At 52.7% G+C, this 22631-nt stretch overlaps 1 protein-coding gene across 5 annotated transcripts in view; it reads right to left on the bottom strand.

Annotated features, from left to right (window-relative positions):
• Positions 1-22631, bottom strand: part of PREX1 (phosphatidylinositol-3,4,5-trisphosphate dependent Rac exchange factor 1) — a 203428-nt gene that overhangs the window by 37853 nt on the left and 142944 nt on the right. For all 5 annotated transcript variants that reach the window (XM_031656828.1, XM_031656830.1, XM_031656831.1 and 2 more), the window contains 5 exons: positions 18821-18921; positions 17185-17288; positions 16894-16943; positions 13597-13672; positions 3680-3752 (listed from right to left, as the gene is read on the bottom strand). In XM_031656828.1, coding sequence (XP_031512688.1) covers positions 3680-3752; positions 13597-13672; positions 16894-16943; positions 17185-17288; positions 18821-18921 — 404 coding nt within the window. The remainder of the gene's footprint in view (positions 1-3679; positions 3753-13596; positions 13673-16893; positions 16944-17184; positions 17289-18820; positions 18922-22631) is intronic.

The following is a 22631-nucleotide window of genomic DNA, read 5'->3' on the forward strand; positions in this document are numbered from 1 at the left end:
TTCCTCTCCTCCTCCTCTCCCCACACTGCCCAGCCAGGCCTGTTAGATGAGGCAGGGTTGAGTATAAACAGTGCACAAAGGTGGAAATCAAGGCTCGGAGAGATAAAGGCAGCTGTCGGAGACCAGTGGGTGCCTGAAACAAGGGAAACCAGCTGCCTTAGCCATGAGACATCCCCCTTGTCCCTGAAGACAGAGGCTTTTTCTGGATGTGGTGACTCAGTGGAAAGCAGCCGGGGGCGTTTCTTTCTCCTTAGTTCTCCGGGACATTTCACCTGGAACTCTACCTGTTTGTGAGCCCCTTTCTCAGGCCACTCCTGTTACCTTTTTAAGAAAACAGACACACAAATTGCCACTTTCCCCAGAGCTGGGGAGCCAGGCCCCAGGGGACCGCTGGCTTCGACTCCACTATAAACATTAAGTTAGAAGATTCCAGGAGTGGGAGGAAGAATTGCAATGTTGCATATTGACCAAAATATTTGTGGAAAACAGCGTGGAATCCCTCAAGTCCACGAGCTCAGCCAAGCGAGCTACCGACCTCAATACCTTTCCCTCGAGGCTGCTGGTCCGGCTTTATAGGATACTCTCAGATCTGGGTTCAAATCCCTGCTCAGCCCCTTCCTGTCTTCATGCCCTTTAGCCTCTCCGAGCCTCAGTTTCCTCGTCTACAAGAATAATAACAGGACCAACATGCTGGGGTGGCTGTGGAGATTAAATAGCAAGCCTCAGTTTCCCCATATGTGCCTAAAGCAAGACGGCCGGACCCCACACCAGCCCTAAGGTGGGAATACCTTATGGTCTGTGGGCTCAGTTGGGCCCCAGTTCGAGGTGCCTCAAAAGGTGCCACAGAGGCCCCTCCCTGTCGCCCATCCTGCACCTCACCCTGTATTTTGCTGAAGGCACAACCCTGGAATTGGCCCTTTCCTATTTTAGCCTATTTTTGAGTTCGTGGCAGGGAACAGAGGAGCAGGGTCACGCCCTGCAATTTCTCTCCCTCAGAGGCCTTGAGGACATCAGGATTGCCTGGGAGTCACCGCCCAGCAGACTGTCCACAGCCAGCAGCCTTCCCGGAATAGCAGCTGGGGAGGACCCCTAATTACCCTCACCCACAAATGAGAGGTTGTGCTCAGCTGACTGGAGGGAGGCTCGGGGCTGTCAGAGGGCCCCGAGGGAAACAGAGCGGCTTCTGGGAATGAAGGACTTTGGTGAGATGAGGTAGATGCGTGAAAATGCCCTCAGCCGTCCACACTGGCCCTGCCCTGCCCACCTCAGCTGGGGAAACTGGAAGCTAGAGAGTGAGTCCTATTCCCACAGAATACTGGGCATGCTGAGTGCAGAGGAGGGGAATGCAAGGCCTCCAATGGAAAACTGGAGAAACTGAGACCCAGAGAGACACATGGGCCTATTGGGAGTCAGTTGAGTCAGGGACCTGCTGGCCACAAGGCAGGGGATAGACCCAAAGGCCTCTCAGCTCTCCAGCACGTGGCTCACTCTGCCAAGGGAACCGTAAATCCAGCAGGCCGACCAGGGCTCAAAAAACTATGGCCCGGCTGGGTGTGGTGGCCCATGCCTGTAATCCTAGCTACTCAGGAGGCTGAGGCAGGAGAATCACTTGAACCCAGGAGACAGAGGTTGCGGTGAGCCGAGATCACGCCATTGCACTCCAGCCTGGGTGACAAAAGCGAGAGATTTTGAGACTTTGTCTCAAAAAACAAACTATGGCTCACCACCGGCTTTTCTAAATAAAGTTTTATTGGCACAGAACCATGCTCATTTGTTACATACTGTCTGTAGCTGCTTTTGTGCTTACAGTTAAGCAGCTGTGACAGAGTTTGTAGATCTCTGAGTTAGAACTAAAAAAGCCAACATCAGAAAGGAGAAATGGCCAAAAGGCCTTCCTGTGGCTCAGGGTTTTCTGAATCTGACCACTTCTAACCCCTTGCAACCACCAGGTCCCAGTCATATCCTCCTTCTCCTGGACTATCATGACCACCTCCTCGCTGGCATCCCTGTTTCCTTCCCCTGCACACACCACATGCACACACACACACACACACACACACACACACACGGGACTATTATCTATCCTGGTCATCACTCTGCTCCCAGAGCCTGGCACGGTGCCTGGAACACCAAAGACACCACACATGATGTCAGAATGAACAAAGACAGAAAGGAGGGATAGGATTCGCCTAACAGGGAGAGAACAGCCCCTTAAAAAAAAGAGAATCCGGCCGGGCGTGGTGGCTCACGCCTGTAATCCCAGCACTTTGGGAGGCCGAGGCGGGCAGATCACGAGGTCAGGAGATCGAGACCATCCTGGCTAACACGGTGAAACCCCATCTCTACTAAAAAATACAAAAAATTAGCCAGGCGTGGTGGAGGGCGCTTGTAGTCCCAGCTACTTGGGAGGCTGAGGCAGAAGAATGGCATGAACCCAGGAGGCAGAGCTTGCAGTGAGCCGAGATCACACCACTGCACTCCAGCCCGGGCGACAGAGCGAGACTCCGTCTAAAAAAAAAAAAAAGACGGAGAGAGAGAATCCGAGCTAGGAGCAGAGTGATGACGGGGAGGAACTATTTTAGCCAGGGTTGTGGGGAGGCCCTCACCGGGGAGGAGCTGACTGAGCAGAAACACTGAGCCACCTGCAGGGATGAGGCAGGCAGGGCACCCTGGCAAGAGAAACTGCAAGTGCAAAGGCTCTGAGGAATGTTCTAGAAACAGGAAAATGGCACCTTGGCAGGGGTTAAAGGTTTACCTGTCCTGCTGAAAGGACAGGAGACTCAGGGCTCCCCCAGGGCCCTCAAGGGGAGATGCTACATAGCACAGCAGTTGAGTGTGTAGCCTGTAAAGCCAGATGACCTGGGTTCTAATCCCGGCTCCAGACAGCCTGAGTTCTAATCCTGGCTCCAGATAGCTTTGCTTCTAATCCTGGCTTCTACTTGCCATGTAACCTTGAGAAAGTTTCTTAACTATCTGAGCTTCTATCCCCTCATTTATAAAATGGGGAGGATGTTAATACCCGTATCAAAGGGTTGCTGTAAGTATTAAACTAATAAATATACGTGAAGTGTCTAGAAAGAGCCCGGGCACACGGAACACTAACTTTTGTTGTAATTTAAACCAGTGTCCATGGAGCCACTTCGTCCTCCTTCTTGTCACCTTCCTGCTTCAGGAACATCTCAGAACCCACTCCACAATACCTGCCTCTCTCCCAGTGGAAAGAAAGGCCACTTATCTGAGGGAGGAGGCTGGGGAAAGAGGCAGACATCCCAGGAAGGGCTTCCTGCCTCTTGCATTCACAACCCACCTGCCCACTGTCCCACAGGGGCACAGCTCCTCCTTCCCCACGGAGGCCTTCGGGCCAGGCCTGCCTCATCTGGCCTCGCTGTCTACCCTGGAAGGCCACATCCCACCCAGGAAGAAGGGCACAGGAAATCCATGGATTGGACTTCAAATCTAGCTCATGTCCTTCCAGCCATTTTGGTCCCCAGTGGACACCAGAAACCATTTCTCAATCGGTTCAGAACGAGAAGGGGAGGGAGGTGGGATTCGTGAGCCACCCCAAACCCCCGGGGGTCTAGAGAGCCATAGACCTGGCTTCAGTCCTCCTGTACTCCCCAAAACCATCAGCTCCAGGGAACAAGGTCCCGGGGAATGGGCTGCAGGTGCGGGCGGTTACCGTGGTGCATGAAGCCATTGTTGCACAGACCCACGCCGAGCGCCACTGCCTCCTCCCGAGTCTGGCAGTCTCCCTGGAATGGAACAAGAAGGGGTGGGTGTTAGGTGGGCAGCATCCGAGAGGCCATGCACGGCCAGCGAGAAGCCCACGACCACCCAAGAAAGTAGGCTCCATGAGGGCGAGGGTTTGTCTATTCTGTTTACTGCAGTAACCCCAAAACATGTTTGTGATTTTTTTATTATTATTATTATTATTATTTTTGAGACAGAGTCTCGCTCTGTCGCCCAGGCTGGAGTGCAGTGGTGCAATCTCGGCTCACTGCAAGCTCCGCCTCCCGGGTTCACGCCATTCTCCTGCCTCAGCCTCCCGAGTAGCTGGGACTACAGGCGCCCACCACCACGCCTGGCTAATTTTTTGTATTTTTTAGTAGAGATGGTGTTTCACCGTGTTAGCCAGAATGGTTTTGATCTCCTGACCTCGTGATCCGTCCGCCTTGGCCTCCCAAAGTGCTGGGATTACAGGCATGAGTCACCACATCCGGCCCCATTTGTGATTATTAACTCCAAACAAGACTATTTTATTGTACTGTGATCAACACCGCAAAGAAAACACGGAGATTTTAAGTGGCAGACAATGTTGGTTGCCTAGCAACACCTTTCCCATTCCTCCCTGAGAATGGGAGGCCCTCATCCATCTCCAGCCTCCCTTGCAGCTACAGGTGGCCAATGAGCTATAAGCAGAAATCACTGGTGGGATGCTCTGGCAAAACCCCTTGTCCCTGGCCCTTTCTTTCTCTTCCTCCTGCCTGGAACAAAGATGTGATGGCTGGAATTCTTGCAGTCACTTTAGACTACAAGGTGCCCTGGTGGCTGGAAACTCACTAAGGAAGGCAGAGCAGAAAGACACACAGAGTGTGGTCCCCAAAGATATCAGGAGACACTCTGGCAGCAAAAACCACCCACCTCTGGACTTCTCTCATGCCACAGAAACACAAACTCTAATTAGGCTCAGCCTCCATAATTGTGTCTCTAATACTAGAAATCAAGTTCAATTGCTAACTGACCAAGCACCAGTTAATAAGACAACTGGGGAAGCCTACCAGGGGCTTCTGAAAAACACCTTCCCCCACTCTCCAGGTAAAAGGGAAAAGCAGCACCACCCCTCCCTGCCTGGGATGAAGTCGTATGAGGAAGTGATGCTGGGGGCTGCAGTGGCTCCCTGATAAGCAAGATAGTGACACTGCTGAGATGCTGAGGATGGTGGGGTGAAGAACGGAAGGTTCTTCTGTCTGCTACTGAGCCCATACACCAGCCCTGGAACCACCTAGCTCCATGCTTCCTGATAGATGGCGTCTGTGTAAGCCACTGTTCAGTTGGGTTTGTTATCCTGGCAAATGAAAATATTCCAAACTGATTCAATCTGAACCAAGGTGATCTGACTCATCTCAGGACTTCCCCAAGGAAGTGACATCCAACCTGAAACATGAAGAATGAACAGGCACGGCCCATGTGCTGGACCCTGCGGGTTTGGCCTTTGGGGCCAACTCTCCCAGGTGGGATATCATCTTGGTGGGACAGTCGATCAAGGTTTGCGGCCCTCCTAGGTCAGGCTGAGGCCAACGGGATGCTCCCTGCCCCAGGAACATGACAATTCAGTGGAGGATCCCAAGGACAAGGAACAGCAGTGCTGATTGTCCCCCGCAGTGGTGTGCCGGACAGAGCCCTAGCTTCTCAGCATTTCCAGGTGCCAGTTCTTCCTAAGGCCTCCTAGGCCTGCCCTGACTTTGTGTAGTGCCCCACCCCCCTTCAGTGAGTCATCTTTTTTATTCCCCCATCAATTAGCCAGGGCCTGTTTCTGTTGCTAGCAAACCAAATACTCTCAACACATCCAGGCCAAGTGTGTGACACGTGTGTTGTGCGTGTGCACACGCATGTGCAGGTGGGAGGGATTGTCAAGCAGAGGAAACAGCAGGGGCAAAGGTCTGGAAATGGGCAGAAGCTTGGAGCGCAGAAAAACCAGAAGGCAGCATGGCCGGCCCGGGGTGGACAAGCTGAGTCAGGCCCATGAGGGCCAGGAGCCGGCACTGCTGTGTCCCCGCTCAATCCTAAGTGCTGGGAACGGGGCAGACCTAGAGTCCCTGCTCAGTAGCTGTCTGCTGATTGAACAAAGGAGTGGTCAGCAGGGGCCAGATCGTGTAGGAGCTCGCAGCCAGGTCAATGAGCTTGAACTCCAGAGAGACAGCCACAGGCACCACCTCTTCTCATGCCTCCCAGAATGAGGAGTCCTGAGAGGCCCCGCCTGTCCCCTCCCATCCACAGCCAGAGGGGATTTTCCAACCAGAGGAGACAGGGGTGCTATTCAGAGGCAGTAGGACCCGACCCTGGGCAGAAGGCCTGGGGCAGAGCCTCTGGCCTTGGCATTTCACCACACTGCCTGCCCTGGCTGACTCCATTAAGACACATTTCTCCCACAGGACCCCAAGCCAGTGGTTCGGAACCCTGCCAGGGGAGGTGGCTATGACAGGCCATATCCAGAGCAGCTGCCCCCCTGCTGTGAGGGGCCAGCCCCGGGGGTGGGGGGAGGGGGGCGGTAGGGGAGCAGAGAGGCAGGCCTAGCTCCGCAGATGGGAGGCCCGGCAGGCAGCTGGAGCCACCTGGCCTTCTGAGGCGCTCACAGTCCCAGCCTCCCCACAGGGTCCTGGAGTTCCTAGAGCAAGGCCAGTAGGGACTCTCAGGTCAACAGAGATACAGAAGGCCTGGAAGTGCCACCTGAACAGGAAGCCCTGCCACCTCCCTGCAGCCTCCCTGCAGCCCTCTCGGAAGGATACAATTTCTCCCCTCCTCAGAGGAAGCCGCCGTACACAAGACCCCTGCAACCTCCCCCGCCATGCCTCCCTGCCTTGACACCCCCACCTGCCCACCCGCCCCCAGGTGCCCTCTGCACACCTCAAGGCCTTTGCACTCATCCTTGCCTGCACACCTGGAATGCCCTGTCCCAGCTTTGCAGGTCTCAGGGCCGTGCCACTTCCTCAGAGAGTCCCATTCTTAACTACCCGAAAGTAGCGCCCAAACCTTCCTCCACCCGTCCTCTCAATAAACGTTCACCGGTCACACGCACTCAGGCAAGACATCTGTGCCACCCTGTCGCAGTCTGAAATTACCTCACCCATGTATCCATTTTGCTTAAGGTCTGTTGTCCACCGGGTGTAAGCTCCATGCGGGCAGGGACGCTGCCTGCCATGTTCACATCATCATCCCACATGAAAACCCAAAGTCTAGTACTTGGTGGGTCACAAAAAGTGGAAGGAAGGGAAGAAAAGGGATTGATGGGAGAAGGGAGGAGGGACAGAAAGAAGGGAGAAGAGAGGACCTAGTTTGGAAACGGATTCTGAACTCACCTCCCCGTCTCGGCCTCTGTCTCTCTAAAGTGGCGGGGAGAGGGTCTCCATCCCACCGAGTTCTCGTGAGGATTGAGTGAGACGCTCTGTGCAAGACCCTCGGCCCAAGGCCTGGCACACAGGCAGCATTTGATAAACGTCAGCTGTTCCTGATTAGTTATTTTTTCACTGGAGAGAACCACTGAGGAATGAAGATGGAGGAGGCAAAGTGGGGAGGAGAGACGGAGTAACGGGGGAGACAGGTGTGAGTTACACAGGACCCCAGACAGCCTCTTTACCCATGAATTCCAAGACCCCATAAAGATGCCCGCCCAAGGATGCCTCTCACTGACCTACCACATGCAAGGCGCTGCAAGATTTCACTCAGACTGTACGGCTGACCTGGAGACAATCACTCTTATTAACTCCACTCGACAGAGGAGGAAACACAGGCACAGACAGACTTGGCAGTTGCTCAAGCTTACCCAGTAACAGTGGAGGCCGCTCAGAGCTGGACACTCCCCACCACCATGCCATGGAGAGGGGAACCGAGGCTGACAGGGGACGTTAGTTGTCTAGGGTTGCAGCCAAGTTTCCTGTTCCCATTTCTCCTGCGTCTCTTCTCCCAGTACCTCAAGCTGCCAGCCTGACCCCCGCCTCTCCTATCCCGACCCCTCTCTGCCCCTGCCCCTGCTGAGAACCCTGCTGCCATCAGTACCTGCCATCTGCCTGGTCGTAGAAGTCCACGTGGTGGGCATTCCAGGTACATTTCTGCAGAGCCAGCATGGAAGCTTGCAAATCTGTGCCCGCCCCACACCTGGCTCCTTGGCCCACCTCTGCTCTCTCCCACTCTGACCCCCTGCCCTGCATGTGACAGTCACAGCCTGGGGCGTCCTGGAGCCCAAGTGACACAGACCCAGAAATCACCCAGTGGAGAGGTGGAGAGAGCAAACTCCAGAACTGGCTTCCCCCGGTTCAAAGCCCCGCTCTGCCCTGGCCATGTCCTTGGGCAATCCCTCAGGCTCTCTGAGCTTCCTTTCCTCATCCATATTTTTATTTCATTCTCAGATTTGCCCTGGATTCTCCCAGGCCTCTGACACTCCTGAGAGGTGGTCTCTGCTCAGACTCAATCAGCGATCATTAATACAGAGCGTTATGATCGTTACTATGAAGGCATCAGGACAACACACATACACACAGAGGATCCTGATGGCTGTGTGCCCTGGGGCAAGTTACATAACCCAAGCCTCAGTTTCCTCATCAGTAAAATGGGAACAACTGCATTTGTCTCAAGTTGTTCTGAGGATCAAATAAGATAACGCACCAAGCCGATCCGGAGCTGATAAGAGAGTGCAAGTTGTCTCTCCAAGGGCCAATGCCCACCTCATCCTCAGCGTTTAAAGAACTCTGATTGTCTGAAAAATGCCTAGCAAGCTCCCTCCTGAAGTCACAAGAAATGAATCCTGAGGAACTCTAAGCCACTATCAGCAATCCCGGTTCTCTTCCCCAAGGGCTGGTTTAGGGGTATATGTCAGACCCATCTGGCCAATGAGACCTAAGGAAAAGACCATGCAGGGGAAGGGAGGACTGTAGGAAGTTTCCTCCCCAATACACAGAAAGAATAAATGTTCTCCAACAGGACAGCCTTTGGCCATAGTTCTGTGCAGATGTGATGTCTGGAGCCATGGCTGCCACCTGTGACTGTGAGGCAACTCACGAGAAAATACGAGGATAGCAAAAGAAAAAGGCAGGAGATGCCTGGGTACAGACAGCATTGTTGAGCTCTAGGACCACGAACTCCAGACAATGAATTATGTGAGAGAAGAATATCTTATTAATAAGTCAGATTTCCCGTTATGTGCAGCCGAACGCATGTGTAACTGATTCAGCAGGGATTCAATCAACATTTTATTTTAAAGGGTAGAAAAACCTAGAGTTAGAAATGAAGACATGTCCAAAGCAAAAATACCCTCCTGCCGTACACAATTATGTGTTCTTCCTGCTTTCCTGCTAAGGTACAAGGTGGGGGTGCCTCCTGAAGTCAAGACAGGCTGTCACCATGCTCCAAGGTCACATCCTTGTCACAGATCTCTCCCACACAGAGAGACCCACACAGGCACACCCTCCTCCCCTTTCCCTGACCCAAGCCAAAGGTCAGCTGCCTTTCCAATCATCTCCTGGAAGTCATCCACCTGCGTGGGCTCCAGTTACCCATCCTGTGTCCCCACACCAGGCCAAGCCACAGATAGGCTGCTGAAGTGGATGGACACATTCCATGGTCAACCACATCCTCTCCCTGCCTCCACTAGCAACAAGATGCAGGTGCCTGGGGTTGGGGGGCTCAGGACAGTGACAGTGAGATAGGCTACTCTGAGGGTGCTTTGGCCAAGCCCACAATTCCTCAGTCAGCACAGGCCCCGAGAAAGCCCCCCACATGCCCAGCACCAGCCGCCAACACTGGAAGTGGCTTTTACTGGTTCCTCTTCCTCTAGTCTCTAAATGCTGGAGTGTTCCAGGGTGAAGGCCTGAGCCTCTCGCATACCTGCCTCTTTCACAGCCTCCCAGCTCATTCAACGGCAGCTCAAGCCAAAGGCTTTGGAGTCATTCTCCGCTCCTTTCTGTCTCTCACCTCCAACGCCCTACTCACCCATGAGCAACCCATTTGTCCACCTTCAAAACATCCAGAATCTGATCACTTCTCCCGCCACCCCCACCACCCTGTTCTCAGCCAGCATCCTCCCCTGCCTGAAATTCTAGCATTGCCTCCTCCTGCCCTCCCTCTGCCAGCCTCATCCCTAAAGTCTCCACACAGAGCCAGGGGGTCTGTATGAACCAAAGCCACATGCACTGCTCCTGTGCTCAGAGCCCTGCAGGGGTCCGGACCCTTCCAGGGGTGGACACGGCCTGGCACGGTCTGCCCACGCGGCTTCCTCACCACTCCTCTCCCCTCTCACTCCATCCAGTCATCCTGGCCCCCTCTCTGCTCCCCAGACATACCCGGTTCGCTCTGCCTCAGAGCTTCTGAGCTGCTGCTCCCCAGATGTGGCCCGGGCTCGCTCCTCACCTCCCTTAGCCCTCTGCTCAAATGTCCCTGCTCAGTACAGCCATCCCTGACCTTCTGTGTGAACTGCACCACCATGCCCATGTGAGGGGGAGATCCCCTGCCCCCGCTCCCACACCGTCCCCTCCACCACACTGCACATAGCACCAGTGGGCATGTGATGTATTCCACTTCTTATTTATTAAGTGTCTCTCCTATCCTCACGAGAATGTAAGATCCGGGAGAACACGAGCTTTTGTCTGTCCTGTTCCCTGCTGTGTCTCTAGAACCAAAAACAGCCCCTGATACATGGCAGGTGCTCAAAAATAATTTAAAAAAAAAAAAAGAAAAAGTTAACTAATGAGCTTTCTTGTCTAATTTCCCTACACTCTCTTCTAACCTGTTTCAAATGTCACCCAAAAGCTGACAAGGAGCGGACTCTGCAGTGGGGGCCGCCTGAGGTCTGGGTGTGTGTATAAAGCCCACCCTCTTCCCCGCCCATCCGCTGGAAATCCCCACGGCATCTCGTGTGCCCAAGGAGAAAGTCATTTTCCCCACACACTCTTGCCCATCTTCCCATCTCCACAAACAGTATTTCCATTGGCCTACTGCACCCAAATCCCAGGGCTCATCCTTGATTCCCAGCCACTCCTATAGCAGTGCAGCCTGTCTCTTCCATCTCCAAATACCTCTCAGACCCAATGTCCTGTTGTCTCTGTGAGCCCACCCGCCCTGAGTTAGGCACGGGATTCACCCCAGGAGCAAAGCCACCCCTGTGCTTTGACACCAACAGGCAGCTCTGGGCACCGAAGGAGCTTGAGAAATAAAGAGGCCTCAGAGACATCCACAGCAGTGAGAAGTGGGCAGCTCTGAGAGCCCTGAAACCCAGGCTCCTCTGGGTTCTGACCGAAGCACCTAAACCATGAAACTCCCACGTGGCACCCCTGTCACCTGTTTGCAGCACATTCAGAAGGCGGGACTCTGTGCAGGTCGCCAACCCCCCCCACCTCTGTTTGTTTCCTGGTCTTACTGGTCTGGTGGCCCCCGAATCCTTGCACAATTTCTTTAGTCTTCTATATTGAATGTAATCATGGGCCACCTTGAATCTTTTGTGAAAGAGATGAGGAATCATAGCAATAGTTACGTTTATTGAGCAATTACTCTGTGTCAGGCACCATTCTAAGGGCTTACACAATTATCTCATCGAAACCTCAAAACAATCTAAAGGGGAAGGTATTGGTTTTAGCTTCATTCTACAACTGAGGCCCAGAGAAGCTGAGCAACTTGTCCAAGGTCACTGAGCTAGGAAGTAGCAGGGCTAGGACTTGAACCCACATCTGTCCGGCTCTAAAAGCATGAGCTCTGGGCTGACTGCATGTGATTCTCAGGAGGGCTGGGGAGTGCAGTACAATGGTTAGCAGCTCTGTGCTTCACGGACATGCAAACTGGAATTCAAATCCAGATATTTCAAGACCTCTCAGGACACAGGGTCCCGCAGCATAGCAAACATATTAAAATGTACCCATATTTCACATTTGATATACTCTTTGGGCTAGACAACTTATTTTCAAGGATGTTTCTCAACTTTCTTTTGAAGTTATTTGGTGCCGAAAAACATTCACTTTAAAAATTGGCTGTGATTTATCAGACATATCGGGAATTTGTGCAACACGAGAAAATCCAGTCAGCAAATTGTTTTCGAATGAAGTTTTTACGAATGCTTAATTTAACAATTGAGGCCAACATAAAGCTGCACTCTGTAGATGTTTAAACATTTATCCATTTTTATTTCACAGGTTTCTTCTCATCTTTGGGAGCCAATGTGTTCTTTTTACAGACCACGAATGGACATTCTTGAGGACTCCCTGAAACCTTCACAGAACCGAGGCACAGTGGGTGAGTCCCAGCTTCGCCACCATGAAGCTGTGCACCCTTGGACCAGGCACTTTGCCTCTCTGGGCCCAGTTCCCCATCTGCAAGTAGGTTAGAGGACCCAATAGGATAACGCACAATGCCTGCTGGGGCCTTATCCAGGTAAGCATCCATGATCCTGAGCAATAAAGGAGAAGAGACAGGCAACAGGCCTGTATGCGGCACCTGAAGGGAGCAAACACCTTTGGGATATTGCACCAAAATTGACGCATAGATTTTCTAAGCTTCTGGTCAGCCCTTACCCACTGGGAACTTTTTTGAAAGGAATAACCTGGCCAACTCCAAACAGAGGCTCCAGTTTGGTACCAGGATAAAACCATCTTGGCCTAGTTTGCCCAAGACCATCCCAGTTTTAAAACTGAAAGAAAGCCCTAGCGTGGAAGCAATGCCGGGGTCTACTGAGGGATGAATGGATAAACAAAATGTGGTACAGACATACTGCTACGGTTTAAATGGTTTTTGCCCCTTCCAAAATTCATGTTGAAACGTGATCCCCAATGCAACAGTATTGAGAGGTATGGCCATGAGGAGGGGACTGAGTCAGGAGGGCATTAGGCATCCCTTAGAAATGGGTGTGAGGCAGGGAGTCTGCCCCTCCCATCCCTTTCCCCACGGGAGGACACAGCAGCAAGGTAGCATCTTGGAAGCAGACGGCAGCCTTTGACAGACGCCAAACCTGCCGGCACCTTGGTCTGGAACTCCCAACCTCCCGAACTGTGAGAAGCAAGTTTCTGTTCTTTATAAATTACCCAGTCTCAGGTATTTTGTTACAGTAGCACAAATGGACTAACATACAATCAATGGAATATTATTCAACCTGAAAAAGGAAGGAGATTCCAACATACGCTACAACGTGGATGAGCCTTTAGGACGAATGCTAAGTAAAATGAGCCAGGCATGAAAGGACAAATACTGTACAATTCCACTGATATGAGGTCAACAGAGTAGTCAAGTTCATAGAGACAGAAAGTAGAACAGTACGCATCAGGACTGGAGGAGGGGGGGTAGGGAGTTGAATGGGAACAGAACTTCAGCGTGGGAAGATTAAAAGAGCTCCGTGGATGGGTGGTGGTGACGCTTGCACAACGTTATCAATGAATTTAATGCCAATGAACGATCCACTTAAAAATGATCAAGATGGCCGGGCGTGGTGGCTCATGCCTGTAATCCCAGCACTTTGGGAGACCAAGGCGGGCAGATGACGAGGTCAGGAGTTCGAGACCAGCCTGGCCAACATGGTGAAACCCCGTCTCTCTAAAAATACAAAAATTAGCTGAGTGTGGTGGCGTGCGCCTGTAATATCAGCTACTTGGGAGGCTGAGGTAGGAGAATTGCTTGAACCTGGGAGGCAGAGGTTGCAGTGAGCTAAGACTGCACTACTGCACTCCAGCCTAGGTGCCAGAGCAAGACTGTCTCAAGAAAAAAAAAAAGATCAAGGTGGTAAATTTTATGTTCTGTGCAGTTTGCCACAATTAAAAGCAGTAACAGAAAATTTTTAAACAAAACAAAAAGCCCCACACTGACAGACAAAGCAGAACGCTGGTCACACACCCTTGAGGAGGCCCTCACCTGAGCCAGCAGCCAGTCCACCAGCTTGCTCCCGGGAAGTACCGACTTGTAGGTCTTCAGGTGGTAATCACGGTCTCTGTGGAGAAGGTGAGCGCACAGTGAGCAGGGCAGGGTGGGGAGGACAGAGGTGGGGGTGGTCCCGACTTCCTTGCTATACGTGCCCACGAATCAAGGATCTCCAGATTCTCTAGGCACTGGGCAGGGGTCCGAGTCTCAGCCCAGACTTCACATGTCACTTGCAGTGTGACCGAGGGCAGGGCTGTTCCAAACCAGGCCTCCTTCCACCTACAGAGTGGGAGGCAGGAGGCAGCAGCTGCAGGGCTCCGGAAACTTTCTGTCTCTAGCCCAGGCGATCTCAGCTGGGGGTGATTTCGCCCTCAGGGTATGTCTGGAGACATTTTTGGCTGTCATGACCTGGAGGGGCTCGGGCAGGGGTGCTGCTGGCATCCCGTGTGTGTGCAGAGGCCGGGGATGCTGCTGAAGATCCTACAAAGCCAGGACAGCCCCCAACAGAGACTTATCCTGGTTAAGATACCACCGGCGCTGAGGCTGGGGAGCCATGTTGACTCTCACAGAGTGGCAGGGGAGACCCTCCATTCTTTCCTTTCCTTTTTTCCTTTTGTTCTGTGCTTGGCATTGATGTGTTTAAACCAAACCGACATGGAAAGCCCCTGCAAGGGGCTGGTGTGGTCTATGAGGGCCGAGCAGCGCACAAGCCTGTGAGTTTCACGGTTCTTTCCTGAGGTAACTGCCCTGGCCTGTGACAGCATCTGAATCCCTGCCGAGCCTGGGTCCCATGGGTTCCGCTAACCTTGCAGCCAAACTGCAACAACTTCTCAGCCTCTGAAGCTGAGAAAAACGAGCTTCTGTGGCCAGTCCATGTCAAGGCTGATAAAGTCTTGTTGGAGGATTTATCTCAGGCTTTAGGACTTGGGGGGGGTCGGACAGGCCCCGCGTGCAGTTGGTGGGTGTCTGCTACCTTCCCCAGCCGCTCCCTTCTTTGAGGCTGGCAGAGGAGCCCCGCCTGCCTTCCAGGGCTTGCATAAGAGCAGCAGCAGAGAAGCCCAGGAGGGCTGAGGCAGGATGGCAGATGGAAGTGGTTCCCAGGGCCTGACCTCCCATGGGGCCAGCAAATGCCAGGAAATGGTCCTTCCTCTCCACTCTTCTGAGAGGTGATAAGAGCTATCAGGTCAGAGGGACAGAAAAATCTGCAGCTGGGTAAGAATCAAGTCACCCTCTCTCCCTTCATCCACAACCATGAGCTTTGTGGTAAAGAGAATAACCAATCACTGGCGTTCATTATACAATGCCAAGAGCCATTCAAAGCACCTTCCGTGAATTTAATCCTCACAACAACCCAAGAGGTGAGAGCTATTCTTTGTCCACTTAACAGATGCAGAAACAGAAGCAAAAGAAGTTAATCATCTTTCAACATTCACTGACAAGCTTTTACTGAGTCCCTAGGCCTCCACTCTCCAATAGGTAGCCATTTTAATTTAAATTTCAATCAATTAGGCCAGGCACAGGGGCTCACACCTGTAATCCCAGCACTCTGGGAGACTGAGGCAGGCAGATCACTTGAGATCAGGAGTTCGAGACCAGCCTGGACAACATGGTAAAACCCCATCTCTACTAACAATAAGGAAATTACCCAGGCATGGTGGTGCACGCCTGTAATCCCAGCTACTTGGGAGGCTGAGGTAGGAGAATCGCTTGAATTCAGGAGGCAGAGTTTGCAGTGAGCCAAGATCACGCCACTGCACTCCAGCCTGGGCAACAGAGCAAGACTCCATTTCAAAAAATATATATATACATATATATATATGTATGTATATATATATTTTTATATATATATACACATATATTTATATATATATGTGTCAGGTGCAGTGGTTCACACCTGTAATTTCAGCACTTTGGGAGGCCAAGGCAGGTGGATGACTTCAAGTCAGGAGTTCGAGACTAGCCTGGTCAACATGGCAAAACCCCATCTCTACTAAAAATACAAAAATTAGCCAGACCTGGTGGCAGGCACCTGTAATCCCAGCCACTCACGCAGCTGAGGCATGAGAATTGCTTGAACCCGGGAGGTGGGGGTTGCAGTGAGCCAAGATTGCACCACTGCACTCCAACCTGGGGGACAGAACAAGGCTCTGTCTCCAAAAAAAAAAAAAAAATTAGCTAGGCATGGTGGTGCATGCCTGTAGTCCCAGCTACCTGGGAGGCTCAGGTGGGAGGACTGCCTGAGCCCGGAGGTTGAGGCTGCAGTGAGCTGTGATTGCACCACTGCATTCCAGCCTGGGGAGCAAGATCCTGTCAAAAAAAAAAAAAAAAAAAAAAACCAAGAAGAAAGAAGAAAGAAAAAAGGAGGAGGAGAAGGAGGAGGAGGAGGAGGAGGAGGAGGAGGAAGAAGGAAGAAGAAAGAAGAAGAAAATTAAAGTGAAGAAAGGGAGCTGATATGGTTTGACTGTGTCCCCACCCAAATCTCATCTTGAATTGCAGCTCTCATAATTCCCACATATTGTGGGAGGGACCCAGTGGGAAACAACTGAATCGTGGGGGCAGATCCCCCATACTGTTCCTGTGGTAGTAAGTCTCACAAGATCTGATGGTTTCATAAGAGGAAACCCCTTTCACTTGGCTGTCATTTTCCTTTTGTCTGCCATGGAAGACGTGCCTTTCACATACCTCCATGACTGAGAGGCCTCCCCAGCCACGTGGGACTGTGAATCCATTAAACCTCTTTTTCTTCATAAATTACCCAGTCTTGGGTATGTCTATCAGCAGCATGAAAACAGACTAACACAGAGGACATAAAGTACCAGGTTGGTGACACTTTATGAAGGTGGGCAGGGAAGACCCCTGTGATATGCAGGCATTTGAAGGAAGTGAGGGAACGAACATGAAGGTATGCAGAGGAAAAGCATTCTGAGCAGAGGGAACAGCAGGCACAAAGGCCCTGAGGTGGAGCCCATTATTATCCCCATTTCACAGAGGAAACAGTTGAGGCACAGAGAGGTTAAGTAACTCTGCCCAAGGTCACACAGCTGCTAACTAGGAGGCAGGTTCAAGTTCAGTCTGTCTGGCTCCAGAACTGATACCCTGCATCACTGCACTGCAGTGCTTCCCATAATTTAATTCACTTAATCCTAATGACAAACCTAAAGGATAGGTGCCATTGCAAGCCCCATTTAATGGAGAAGGAGACTGCGGTTCTGAGAGGTTAAGTTGCCGGCCCAAGGCCACACAGCTGTGAAGAGGTAGAGCTGAAAGTGGAGCTTGGAAAGAGTAACTTACTTGATCACCGGGGTGTAGAGGCTGTGAAGACGGCAGTAAAGCCTCACACCCTGAAAGAAAAAAGGGGAGGAATTCTGGGATCAGGCCACATCCTTCATGAGCCTCCAAATCCAGGCTGATGGGAGAGATGGCTTCCAGGACGGGGCAGGGCAGGGTGATGAGGGCAGGGGTGAGGTGGGGCCAGTGGAGGCGGCAAACAAGCCAAGGGGCACAGTCCTGCTCCGAGGCGAACTCGGGGTGGAGGTAAATGAGGCCAGCTGAGTCAGGGTCATGGGGGCGGAGGGCCCCTACCTTGGACATGATATCCTCCAGCTCACTTCGGGCCTTGTAGGTGCCATCGTCGTAGCGGAAACGATACATCACCTGTTCATTCTTGAACTGGTGCTTGTCGGAAACTGGAGAGACAGGAGGACCTGTGAGGCCGGGCACGCCCCCTCGGCCCCTCCTGGCCACGCCCACCAGCATCAGCCTTCACTCTATCGGCCACGCCCCCTCGGCCCCTCCCGGCCACGCCTACCAGCATCAGCCTTCACAGCGGGCCACGCACCCTCGGCCCCTCCCAGCCACACCCACCAGCCTCAGCCTTCACTGCTGGCCAGGCTTTATGCTGGGCAGTTTCACCGAAACCCCACGAGGTGGGTGCTATGACTTCCCCATTTTGCACATGAGGATACCCCATCCTCCTGCTACGTGCAGGGCCTTTGCTGAGACTCACAGCTTGGGATGGGGCATCTGCAGGGCTGAGGGACCCAGAAATGCCCCTGATCCAGCCTGCACTGGGACCCCTCTGGCTGAGCATGTCCTTGGATCTAGATCACCAATGAATGGGTGGGGACAAGCGTGCTGGGGCCTGAGACCACACTGCTGAGATTTAGGGAACCATCTCTATCCCACAAAGTCATCCTTGATGCTTCAGATCCATTAGCAATGCCTATAAGGCCCTAACCCTCAAGATATCAATCACCTCACTCCTACACTGGCCCGAACCGCCTCCGCCTCCCACCTGGACTATCACAGCAGCCTCTCTGCTGGGCTCCCTGCTGTCACCCTTGGTCCCAACAGTCTCCACAGGGCAGCCAGAGGGACTCTGTTAACATGTTCATCCGAGCAGGAGTTTCCTCTATGCAGAGGTCAGCAACAGCTTCACAGCTCACTCAGAGTAAAAGCCAAAGACCCTACGATTTTCTATAGGATCTGCTCTCACCTCCTGGACTCTCCCATCAGTCCTGTGCCCTCTGACCTCGTCTCCTACCATGCCCCCTCCTCACTCTGAGGCAGCCACACTCCCTCCCTGCTATTCTCTGCACAACCCACTTAGACTCTGCCTGAGGACTTTGCACTGGCTGTTCCCTCTGCCTGGAACCATGCTGCCCACCTGGGTCCCTCCCTCACTGGTGGCTCAGGTCCTGGTTCCAATGTCACCTTCTCAATGAGGCCTTCCCCATCTCCCCTATTCAAATGTGAACCCCAACACCACACTCTTTACCCTCCTTCCCTAGCACCTATCATGTTTTACTATCTTGCTTTGTAAAGATCTTATCGTCCCCTCCAACTACAAGATCGGCTCCATGATGACAGGCACGTCCTCCTCCCATTCTGTGGTGTGAACAGTGCCTGCCACATTATAGGCACTCAATAAATATTTGCTGAATAACTAAAACTTAACCAAAAGGTTCTTGACATTTCTTGAAAGGACAGATAAAAGATTCTACTCCCCTGTCCCCAGCTTTTTGAGGTGTCCCTGATTTGCTGGTGCCTAAGAGGCAATTTTACAAGGGCATCCACGTTCCTGTGGGCCACACTGTGCCCAGAAAACAAGGTGGCTGCACGAAAGGGTAGGAGCCGCCTGAGTTATTGGAAACGTGGCACAGTTGGGGTCGGACCTGTTCCTACCCCTTGGCCCAGCTGGGCCCAGTCCTCCACTCACCATGGTGGATGATGCCATTCTCCAACAGGGCTTGGCCCAAGTTGACTCCTTCTTCCGTCTTGCTGATTTCGCCAATTTCTAGGAGCCAGGCAACGAACTCACTGCCAGGAACACAGTATGTGGTTGAGAGGATTTCCCCAATGCTGGGATCACAGGGACAAGCACTAAGCTGGCCTGGCCACAACCACCCCTGGGAATGACAGCTAGACCTTCCCACAGGGAAGCCGAGCTTAGGAGTCTATAGCCCTTGGGGTTGTACTGAGGCTTCACGCTTCTCTTATTACCAATAGCAGAGAGAAGTGTGACCAGATTCCAGGTCTGCCTCAGGCTCACTGGATGGATGCATGGATGGATGGATAGATGGATGGATGGATGGGAGGGAGAGAAGGAGGGAGGGAGGCTGGGTAGGCAGGTTGGTGAATGAGTGACTAGATAGACGGATTACTGGATGGATGGATGGATGGATGGATGGATGGATGGATGTCTGGCCAGACAGACACCCAGCACATGGGCAGGTAGGTAAGTGGGTAAGTGGACGATTGAACAGACAGATGACTTGATATGGGGTGGATGAAGAAGAGAGCGAGTAGATGGGTGGATGGGTCAGGGATGGATCACAGATGGCTGGATGGGGTGGTGGCTGGACAGATGAACAGAGGGAATGGACAAACATGCAGGAAGAAATAATAGGGGGGCCAGAAAGATGATGGTGGGGAGTCAGGAGCGCTAACAGTGATGAAACCATGTCATTTCCATATTCAAAAGCCTCCCACAGGCTCATTATTCAGAAAAAAATCCCAACTCTTCCCACATGGACATAAACAAGGCCCAGCATGACCCGCTCCCACCCTGACTGATCTCACCCCCAATACCTCTCACTAGTTACGCCTTAGCCACACCTACCATCTTTCCCTTATTCAAAAATACCAGACTCCTCCCTGCCTCGGGGCTGTTGCACTTGCTGTTCCTTCTGCCTGGAAACGCCCTTCCTCAGCTCTTCATGCAACTGTTCCTTCTCATCCTTCAGGTCTCAGCACAAACATCACCTCCTCAGAGAAGCCTTCTCTGACTACCTCATTTAAAATGGTCCCCGACCCCTATCCCATCCATCACATCTCTGTGTTGCTTCCTTTTTCGCACTTTTCACTGTCTGAAGTGGTCTTGTTTACAGATTTATTTCATGTATTTATTGGCCATCTCCCCCAACCAGAATGGAATGACATGAACAGAACGTTTTCTCTGTCTTATTCATGGCACTATCCCAGCACCTACCAGAGGGCCTGATGCAGAGCGGGACTCAATGATCATTTATGGAACAAATGAAGGAACGAACCATCCAACAGAAAGGAATGTTCTGGGACAGGCGCGGTGGCTCACGCCTGTAATCCCAGCACTTTGGGAGGCCAAGGCGGGCAGATCACGAGGTCAGGAGATCGAGACCATCCTGGCTAACAAGGTGAAACCCTGTCTCTACTAAAAACACAAAAATTAGCCAGGCGTGGTGGCGGGCGCCTGTAGTCCCAGCTACTGGTAAGGCTGAGGCAGGAGAATGGCGTGAACCCAGGAGGCGGAGCTTGCAGTGAGCCGAGATTGAGCCACTGCACTCCAGCCTGGGCGACAGAGCAAGACTCCGTCTCAAAAAAAAAAAGAAAAAGAAAGCAATGTTCTGAGGTCAGCAGGAAGCTCTCGGGGAGACAGAAGTGCTCCCAGGCCAGAGGAAGATAGGCAGCTTTTCCAGTTCCCACATGACTGCCCGGTGGGGAGAGGCTCAGCCAGTGCCCCGGGTCCTAGTTCTTGCGGGTGCTTCTCAGGTTCAGCCCAGAGCTCAATCCACTCAAAAACTCAGCAGGAAAAGGGAGAGCCTGGAATGGGACTGTTTCCGCCGAGGCAATCTGTGTTCAATGAAAGCAGGTGGCAGCTGGCCAGAGCCTGAGCACCCTGCTTATCGAAACCAGCTGTCCTGCCTCCAATTACAGGGCCAGAGGGGGGCAGGGCTATTTTTAGCTTCCTAGCGTTTGGCAGAGCAAAGACCTGCCTGGGTGTGTAGGTAGCGGTGTGTGCGGGAGCATTCAGAATGCCCTGGCTGGAGGCAGAGTGGGGTGCAGAAGAAATGCATCTGCTTTGTGGGACAGGGGCCCTGGGTGGGGAAGGGATTGTTCTGGGTCCTGTCCACCCCCAGTTCCATTCTCAAAGTCTTGGAACTCAGAGACAGGGAGAATGTTGCCAGCAGCTGAAGGAGGGGAACAGAGGTTTGAGTGCCCACTCTCGGAAGCTGGAGACCCGGCGTCCGGTGGCCCACCAGCTGTCTAATTGGGGGCCACGTCTGGCACTGATTAGCAACTCTGTGGCCAGGGTTAGGGGCCAGGAAGTATCCCACAGCAGGTGCTGGGACAGAAGACAGCCCAGAGGACAGCAACTCTGCCCTATGTTTCCGCCCAAATTGGGTCTTGCCACCTTCTGGTGGATCAAGGAGGTGGGCAAAGCTGGGCTGGTCCTTGTATCTCTCTGGGCCTCATCAGGGCTCACCTGGCAAGTGGCTCGCTCAGTCACCTTCTGGATGATTTAGCAGGCAAAATTTCTAGTCATATGAAATCCTGAGCTGGGAGGCAGTATGCAAAAACCCAATCAAATTCATCTCTAGGGCAGGGGTCTCAAACTTGTAAACAGGCAAACAGGCCAAGAGGAGACTGTGCGGAACCAGCCAGCACCTGCTGTGTCTAAAGCTGGCAGTCACTCTTCAGTGTAGCCCATCATGGCCCATTATGTTAGAAGATGAACGCATCTAACAGCTTCTCAGGCGAGTGAGGAAATCCAGCATTTCCTGTGAAATCTCCCCATCATTAAATGTTCATGTTGAGTCCAATATTTCCTGAAAGCACTACACGGGCTGAGGAACACATGTCTGCTAACTGTATCAGGTCAGTGGGGCACCGCCAGCCACCTCTGGGGTACAGGGGAGTGTTCTGGGCAGGGGGATCAGTGTGCAGAGAGGCCCTGAGAAGTAAGGTCAGGAAACCAGTGATCTGCCAGTGAGGAGGGGCGCTGGGGTGCAAAGGGCAGCTAGGTCCAAGCTCCCAGAAAGACGCAGCTCGGGACAGTGTGAGGAGAGCTGGAGACACAGGGAGAAGGTAATCTAGCTTGATGGGGGGTTTGAGAGTCAGGGATGGTGGGGTGAGTTGAGAGTTAGGATATGTCAGCTTTCGTCCCTCCTTCCTTCCTACCTCCTCCTAGAATCATTCACCCAGTAAACATCTACTTAGCCTACCATGGGCCACGGCCAGGGCGAGGCACAGGGAATACACAGGGAAATGTCTCTGCAGTCTTCCTAAGAAAGCTGCCTGAGCTCAGGCCCAAGGTACCACTTATGACCCAGCACAAGAATCCCCTTTTCCTTGCCTGATCCCTCCATGGGCCGTGGGCTCCAAGAGGGTAGGGACTGGGCGGTACCCACTGGAATACCCATCCCTGTGACTCCACAGCTCAGGGATGCCTCCTGGAGATGACAATGTTGGACAAATCCTCACCGACCCTCTCGTGCATGCTAACACCCTGCACCTGTGCGGACAGGTGACCAAGACACCAAGGCCCCTTCCACCTTGGAGCCTTCCCTCTGGCAGACGTCCATAACCGAACAGCATCTAATCTATGCCAAGGGTGAAACCCAAGGCCTTCTTTTTCCAAGAAGCTTTTCCTGATGGCCCCTGCCAGACACGCCTCGCCACACCTGGTCACCCTGAGCTCCGACAGCTCCACCAACACCCTCAATCCGGGCCAGGGTGACGAGTGACATCCTCAACTCACTCCACTACCG

Source organism: Papio anubis, chromosome 16, assembly GCF_008728515.1.
Source record: "Papio anubis isolate 15944 chromosome 16, Panubis1.0, whole genome shotgun sequence".
NCBI lineage: Eukaryota > Metazoa > Chordata > Mammalia > Primates > Cercopithecidae > Papio > Papio anubis.